At 40.6% G+C, this 8773-nt stretch overlaps 1 protein-coding gene across 1 annotated transcript in view; it reads left to right on the plus strand.

Moving 5' to 3' along the window:
- Window positions 1–8773, plus strand: part of aldh1l2 (aldehyde dehydrogenase 1 family, member L2) — a 22599-nt gene continuing 13826 nt past the window's right edge. The window contains exons 1-6 of the mRNA XM_047390395.1: window positions 1–177; window positions 1677–1821; window positions 5973–6207; window positions 7580–7745; window positions 7830–7931; window positions 8434–8523. Of these exons, the coding sequence (XP_047246351.1) occupies window positions 130–177; window positions 1677–1821; window positions 5973–6207; window positions 7580–7745; window positions 7830–7931; window positions 8434–8523 (786 nt within the window). The 5' untranslated portion in view covers window positions 1–129. The remainder of the gene's footprint in view (window positions 178–1676; window positions 1822–5972; window positions 6208–7579; window positions 7746–7829; window positions 7932–8433; window positions 8524–8773) is intronic.

Below are 8773 nucleotides of genomic sequence, written 5' to 3' on the forward strand. Positions count from 1 at the left end.
GCACGCACACGCACGCACATAAGATGTAGGTGAGAGGAGCTGCAGCGCACAGAGCTCCGGAGCAGGCTGGACAGATCCTCACTATTTCTTTCATACGTACATCTATTTTTATGCACAAACACCGCCATTATGTTGTGGACAGCGAGCCAAGTCTTAAGGAAATTCTCCACCTCCTCCGTGAGTAACATCGATTTTCCAGCACCGACTAAAGAACGAGGGCTGACTTTTCAATTTTATGGATCTGAACAACTCATCTCGCTAGACTGAACGTCGTGCTATGGAGTCGAGCAGGACCGAGCAGACTAGGTTCTGTTTAGAGATCGGTTTGTCATTTACAGTTCTGCATCATGTGGATTTTCTACAAGCACATAGTAAATCCTGACGGACAGTTTGCCACGTTGGTGCATCAGGCTTCCCCTATATTTGTCCAGTTACAGCTCTATACTGTGTAGAAGGAAGCAGTTGGATCATATGAGCTCCATACTATAATACACGCTTAACGGCTTAGTAACAAGCCTGCAGGGCTGGACATTCTCCCTGTCTTTCACCTCTCCTGCAGCCTTACAGTGTGCAGTTTAACAAGCTTGTTACAAGCTGTCTTTCTACGGAACGTAGTTGCTTTGAATGCATCATGAAGCACGGTGCAGAAACGTCATGTAGCGCAGAGAGCGTTTGACTAGACCATGAATGTGAGCATGGGAAACCTGAGCCCGTTGACACATGTGCAGCTCCTGTCAGAAAGCATGGACTTGAACTCTCAACTTCTGCTCTGAGGGCTGAAGTGTAGGTTTGATTAAATTCCTAAATTATGGCGTACTTAGTTGGTGTGTCAAAGATAGAGGTTTGAAACCAACAAACTCACACAGAAGGAAGGCGTTTTAGTTGCTGTTTGGTTTTTGGTGTATTAGTCTAGTACCCACTTTATAAAAATCTGTTCCCACTTCTGACTTTCCACTCTTCTAAGTTTACAGTAGCTCAAATCCACAAAATGGTGATAGTTGCTGCAAAAAAAAAACAAAAAAAAAAACATGCAGAGATCCACGTATGGCTCTTTATTATAGGATAGCATTTGAATGTATGTGTTTTGAGTTTGAATCTGCCTTTATAATTGGATTATACATTTCTTTACATGCATTAGACCAGTTTGTCCTGTAAAGTGCCTTGAAGTGTCCTCCATTTAAACAGCTGTATACATGGGTTTATAAACTGTCCACATGTGTGTGAAACTGTGCGTGAAAGATTGCAAACTATGACTTCAAAAAACAATCATGTACATGGGGGTAAACATAGTTCTAGAAATAGTGCCTCAAATGAATAAACTGTGTGTTAGGAGTTAGGAACTGCCCCCACTTAGTTGTACAATGCCCACTCAGGTTTATAACTCGTCCTCGGCTTTTGTAAATAATACGCAGGGAGTACCTGTCCCCAGGTATATTTTGCAGACCTGAGAGAATTGATTACAGTTTCATCCAGATTACATAGACTGCAAAACAGTTTGAGCAGTGGTGATGAGGTACTATAACAGCTCACACTTAAGAGCTTAAACACTAAACATACATATTGAGAGCCTAAGAACATCTGCTTTAAAACTGACCTTGCATCTGTGGGTGAACTTATTCAGTTTTTCATCATTGCAGGTGCACTAAATCTGACATATTTTGTTGTTCTCTCTGCAGCATTATTACCAGAATAAGGTAAAACTAGCCATTATTGGTCAGAGTCTGTTTGGCCAAGAGGTGTACAGTAACCTGAGGAAGCAGGGTCACAAGGTTGTGGGTGTATTCACAGTTCCTGACAAAGATGGCAAGGCTGACCCCCTGGGTGAGTTAACTGTTTAGATGCTGGTTTTCTGTTGTATTGTGCCAACACATTTTGTGCATCGTTGTTGTTTGATGTCAAAACTCTACAAGCAATTTATAGCCAGCACAAACATAATTTCAGATGTTTAATCTGAAACAAATGTTAACATAAAGACAACTGCACTTCTTTCAGTTAAAAGAAGTTGCATTTGCTGCTGTCCTGAGTTAATAGTACTAAATAGTATCAAATTTGACAAGATTTGCCACAACAAAAACTAGAAGGAGCAATAACACACGAGCCATAAACAAAAAAAAAAAAAATTTATGTTGCTGTGTTTCACATGTCTTACAGATTTCTCCTGTTTTTTTCCTTTCGTGTGTCATTAAGATGTTTCTGATTATCAAACAACTTTTAATGCCAGACAACCAAAAATAATACAAATTGCAAACTTTCAAATGATGATTTTATTTATTAAGGTGAAACAAGCCAATCTTATCTTATGTGGAAAAGTAGTTGCCTGTATTGTTAAATCTTGAATTGACTGTGAAGGACCACATTGCTGTGGGTTACTTTAACTAACCGGGCATGATGAATTACAGAATCACTTAAAAAGGACCTCGTTGACAACATGAAGTAGGCTAAAAGAACAGCAACACATAATCAAGCTAAAGAAACTCAGAAACAGATAAGAAACAAAGCCTCTGACATCAGTCTGAAAGTTACAAAACCTTTTCAAAGGCTTTAGGACTCCTTCAAACCACACTTAGAGTCATTATCCATGAATAGACAGTGAGTAGTGTAGTAGATGTAGTGAATCTTTGCCAAAAGAGCAACAGCACATCGAGGACGTCACAACAGAACCCAGAACAACATTTACCACTGCAGGCCTTACTTGACTGATTTAATGTCAGTATTCATGATTCCACCATAAAATGGTATCGAAGGGAGAGATCCATGGTAAAAACCTATGGAACACGAACAACCTGTGTTACATTTGTCACACAATTTCAGGAAAAGCACATCATACTGACAGTAAAACATAGAGTTGGTGGAGTCGGGGTCTCCAGTGGAGCTGTTGAGTAATTGGGTTTGTTTGGACTGGTTTCTTCGCATTAACATGTTCAGGGAAGGGTTGCCATTTGATCTAATGTGGAGGTGGCAGTGGCATATATCTGAACTTCTCCAGTGTAAGGAGGTTCCATAACATCTGTGAGCAGCTTGTTATGAGAAATAGGTTGGACATGTCTCCAATGTAGTGAGAATGAGTGGCCGAAAGGTGATAAACCTTTCAACAGTAGCCCCACATTTACTCATTAATTGGCCCAAAAACTCATGCTTGGATTAGGTACTACTTCACATTTTGTTATGTCAGACAACATTTTAACAATAAAGCTCCAAAAGTGAAAAAGTTCAAGAAATAACCAGAACATTTTACCAATTACCAATTAGAGCCCAACGTTAGTGAAGACAGTTAAAGAGGTTGTACTGAGGGACACTGTTACAACATATTCCAATAATATTCAATAATATTCAAATAATAGATATTTGAAAACATATGATTCTTTAGACAACCTTACAAAGAGCCATGAAAAGGTTCCCTTGTGGAACCTTTAGTTTCAAGAGAGTTTGTCCTGGATGTCAGCTGTGGGCACCAGAGGCCGTTGCTGTGGCTGAGGTAGATGTGTGTTGACTGTACTGTGCCCCCAGACAAAGACATGCCTTTATCCCGTGTTAGCTGAGGGAGAGTAGCTCCATTGTCCATGTTGAAAGAGGGTCTGTGTGGCATAGAGAAGTAACTCTGATATGAAAAACCATGTAGCATCAGCAAGCCACAGACTTAAATCTGAGTAGGGTTTGGATTTTGTCTTAGCCCTTGTCCTACTGGTCCTACTGGTGTATCTACTGGTTTAGAATTTTCAGGTCTGGTTGTGGAGTCCTTTGGCTTCTATAACATATAAAGTATAACAAGGCAGCTGTAGAACCGAGCTAGTTTATGTTGACTGAGTTGTTGTCTTCTGCCAGGTTTGTCACAGCTGATCATACTTGAGTGTTTCTGGATAGAGCAGGAAGATCTGGCTCTAAGTGATATTACCGCTTATCTAAATGACGTTGAACGTTTATGATTGCTGGTAACTCTTTATAAAGAGCAGTAAATTACTTCCCTTTCCTCATGTTGGAACCTTTCATAACTTACAATAATGATAATTGTACATTTCCAATAAAGGTCTAGAAAGAAAGAGATCTTTTTATCCAAACATTCTGGTACAGGTATGTATATATATATATATATATATATATATATATATATATATATATATATTATAGAGAGAGAGAGAGAGATATATCTTATCAACAAATGTTTTGCAGAGTTTTAACATTATTTGAAAAAGTAAGATAAGTTAAAGAGCAGTGATTTACCTTTTGGGTCGGATTTTTGTTCTAGCTGTGGAACAGTGGAGCCGATCTTTGTCGCATGGAGTTTGATTTTTCAGTCTACATGTGATCTGAAAAAGGCTAATGACTGTGTGCCCTAAGAGATTTTGTGGAGGTTTTTGCAGGAGTTTTGGGTGCTATGGATGCCTCTTAGAACTTGTAACTGAATAAAGAGCTGTGTTCATTTTTTTTGTACAAAGTCAAGCTTGTTGCCAGTACAGATTTGGACTCCACCTGGGCTGTCTCAAGTCGCCAGTCCTGTTTGTGGTGTTCATGGACAGGATCTCAGAGCATTGTTTTGGAGAGGATGGGGTCTGGTTTGGGAATCTCTTTTTTGGTTTTTGCAGATGATGTGCTGCTGTTGACCTCTGAAGCCCATTTCCAGCATGCACTGAAGCGGTTGACAGCTGAGTGTGAAGAGGCCTGGATAAGAGTCAGGTCCTTCAACTCTGAGGCCATCATCCTAAACAAGAAAAAGGTTGATTGCTCCCTGTAGGTCTGGGGTTAGTCTCTGCCTCAAGCAGAGGATTTCAAGTATCTTGCTGACGTCTTCACAAGTGATGGAAGCATAGAGCAGGAGATTGACAGACAGATTGGGGCTTCCTCTGCTGTGATGTAAGCACTGCTCCAGTCTAAGAAACTAGCCAAAAAGTACTAATCTGTATATGTTCTAATCCTCACATGTGGTCATGAGAAATTAATCATAACTGAGAGAACAAGATCCCATATACAAGCAGCTGAATGACCTTAGAGACAGGGATGGAGCTCTGCCATCTAAGGAGGAAGCCACTACTGCTCCGCATCAAATGGAGTCCTTAAAGGTCATCTGGAGGTTTGATCAGGATGCCTTCTGGCGCCCCCCTTTGAAGGTTTCTGGGACATCCCACTGGGACGAGAACACGGGGCCGACTCAGAACCCAGTGGAGGGACTATATATTAACCCTCTGCCGTGGAACTATCTTGAAATGTCCCAGAATGAGTGTCGGGCAGAGGGATATCTAAGCTTCCCTCCTGGACCAGTTTTCTATATGACCCAGTCTCAGATAAGATGGATGGATGGATGGATGAATGGATGGATGGATGGATGGATGGATGACTTCAAATCTTTTCAAGCAAATTTTGATTAACTATGAAGCAGCACAAGGCTAATAAATTTGCTAGAGAAATGTTAAGATTTACATGTCACCCTAGTTTTATCAACCAACTGTGCAAAGTTGCAAGATACAAACTTCTCATTGCTCCCAGGTTAACTATCTATTTTCTACTGTGATTCTAGAAAGTCTAATAACTAAGAATTACATTAATATTTGGATGCAGATTTAACAGCACTTTGCTGACTCTGCTGCCATGAGCTCTTCCAGTCTCTTCCAGTTCATGCATTCGTAAATGGAACTGTATTTACACAGTTAGTTTTAGGGGTTAGGGTATAAGAGCAAATCATTTAGTGAATATGTGAACCAGAGAAAGATTGTGAGTGGCGACACACTAAAAACAGCGTAGCCTGAGACTGAGCCTTTTGCTGGATGCTCCTCCAGAATTTCTCATATTTTTCTCTTCAAATGGCTTGAGAAAGATTTCAAAATGGATACCATTTCTTAGTTGTGAGCTGAAAACTAAATATACTTAAGACTTAATACAATTAAATAGTCCTTTAGAATGGGGATATGGGATTGCCACTGGTTGCAGAATCTCATCTAAGTACTAACCCATCTAATCTCCTGTTTCCTTCCCTCTGTAAGCGGTGGCAGCGGACAAAGACGGGACGCCGGTGTTCAAATTTCCAAGGTGGCGCGTCAAAGGAAAGCCTATCCCAGAGGTGGTGGATGCATATAAATCAGTGGGCGCAGAGCTCAACGTCATGCCCTTCTGTTCCCAGTTCATTCCCATGAATGTGATCGACCATCCCAAGCATGGATCCATCATCTACCACCCTTCGATCTTACCCCTGCACAGGGGAGCTTCTGCGATCAACTGGTGAGAAAGAGGAACAGGCTGTTTTTATAAGATAGTCTACCCTCATTCTGTTCAAACGTACTGTGTTATCTTTGCTGTTGAGCAGTAATTGCACAATCCCCCAGTCCTCTCCAATGTGTAAGTGAAAGTAAAAATTGCTGGCTGGATCTGTTATCTCTCCTTGTCTGTTTCTCACCCTAGTTTTATCCTACGGTGTATTAATTAACAGCTCATGGTTGTTGTGTGCTGCTAGATGGAGTCTTTGTTTTTAATCCCACATTTTTTGCCTCTCATCACTTAACTTTTACAAAGCCTGATAGAATACCTAAACTACAAGTTGTGTCTTTCCTAGAATTATATAAGGCAAGGTACTTATTATACACATTAACTATAGTACTAGTGCCATGAAGCGTTAGGCACAATGGCTGATGCCCACCTTTTCTTTTTTTTCTGTAGAGTTTTGAGTTGTGCTCCATTGTTCTCTGGTAATTTACAGATGTCATAAACAAATGTTGGAGGACAAACATACGTCAAACTAAATGACATCAGCAGTTTTCTTTTTTTTTTTTTTAACGAAACACAATGCAATATTCACTTTCTAAAGCACTGGTGCATAAAGTGCCTTGCAAAAGTATTCATGCCCCTTGAATTATTTGACATTTTCATTGTATTTTATTGGGATTTTATGTGATATCACAACCACACATCCCTTTAATCACAGCATTAGCCATAGGGGAAGTTATACTGGCATGTCTGAACTGAAGGCAGTCTCGGACTGGTCGGCTTAGAATGCTGGAATAATGAAAGTAGCGTTCAGAGTCTGCAGCCAGATTCTGCTTTAATGCTTTAATTTTTTTTTGTCCATAGCAGGATAATAATAATAATAATAATAATTTAGTGGTGATCCTTTACAGTGCTCTGCAAAATATTCGTACCCCTTGACTGGACCATTCTAACACATGGAAATACTTTGATCTAAACCATCCTATTGTATATCTGGCTGTATGTTTAGGCTCGTTGTCTTGCTGGACACATACTCAATTCTTTTGCAGCCCTTAACAGAGTTTCTTCCCAGAATGCCCTATATTTAGCCTTATCCATCTACCCGTCAACTTTGACTAGCTTCCGTGTTCTTGCTGAAGCAAAGCATTACCACCCAATGAGAATGTGTTTCCATGAACATTGTTTTTTAGGGGTTGTGCAATGTTAGCTTCTTTTGTTTTTAGCTCTAGGCTTGGATTTTATTTGAGAGGTTTCAGCCTAAATGCAAAACACTTTTGCAAGGCACTGTATGAGTCATGTGACAGATTTGTCTAGTTTCTTCTGTAAGTGGTAATTGCCTTGGTGACATGTTAAGTTTTCATTGCCCTCCTATATTGTCGCATGTCACTAGGACCCTTATTCATGGTGACAAAAAAGCTGGCTTCACAGTGTTCTGGGCTGATGATGGGCTGGACACGGGTCCTATCCTGCTGCAGAGAGAGTGTGCTGTCGAGACAACTGATACAGTGGACACGCTGTACAACCGCTTCCTCTTCCCAGAAGGCATCAAAGCTATGGTAACCTACTGGAACTTCAGCAGAACCCTTTTGTGAACTTTTACACACACACATATACTACAAACTGTGACTTCCTCTGCTAAGGTGGAGGCGGTGCAGCTCATAGCTGATGGAAAGGCACCTCGAATTCCCCAGACAGAAGAAGGAGCGAGTTATGAGGGTATCCAGAAGAAATCCAACTCCAGGGTGAGACCTCTGATTCAAGACATTGATCTGATGTCAGCAAGGTAGCAACTGTATAGACTACAATAAAGACTAATTTGTCAATGTAATTTTCCTAAACACTAAAACAGATCATGTTTTACACCCTGTATGCAAGCTTTACTCTCAGACACATACAGGTTACATACTTATCAGCTTCAAGCTGTTGGCCAGCTGTTCAGTGTAATGACAGCCTCATTCAGAGAGTCTCATGGAAATTTACTGTTAGATGGTTAATGTAGCTGGATAAGAGTGCAGGTCCTGACTGGTTTATGCTAGTTTTTTCCTTTAGTATAGGAAGAGAGGTGCAGCTGATCTTAACTGCTTTCTGATTTGTCTCTTAGCACCACATTGCTGGCTGCATGTTCCTCTGTTCTATTTTTAAGCAAGACATCCATCTTCATTTTATTCATGTGCTTCTCCTTACTCTGAAAATAAACCCGAGCACTGGCCCGTTTTGACTGTAGCCTCTCCCTGTGTCTCCCAGGTTAACTGGGGCCAGCCCGCTGAGGCTATCCACAACTGGATCCGCGGCCATGACAAAGTCCCCGGAGCTTGGACTGTCATTGATGGTCAGGTGTGTTTTCTGGAACCCGTGTGAGATAAATAAAAAAATAACAGAGCGTCTGTTAAGCAAAGGCAGATGAACATTCTGTTATTTTGGCAGTGGTTTGTAAATGTAACAGATATATAAATTTTAAAAGTCCCTTGCAAAAGTATGCGCACCCCTCATCATGGTAAAATCACAACATGTGATAAACCTATCAAGTAGTGCACAATTGTGAAGTGGAAGAAAAATGATAGATGGTTAAATCAATACTTAAAAC

Source organism: Girardinichthys multiradiatus, chromosome 17 (genome assembly GCF_021462225.1).
Source record: "Girardinichthys multiradiatus isolate DD_20200921_A chromosome 17, DD_fGirMul_XY1, whole genome shotgun sequence".
NCBI classification, from domain to species: domain Eukaryota; kingdom Metazoa; phylum Chordata; class Actinopteri; order Cyprinodontiformes; family Goodeidae; genus Girardinichthys; species Girardinichthys multiradiatus.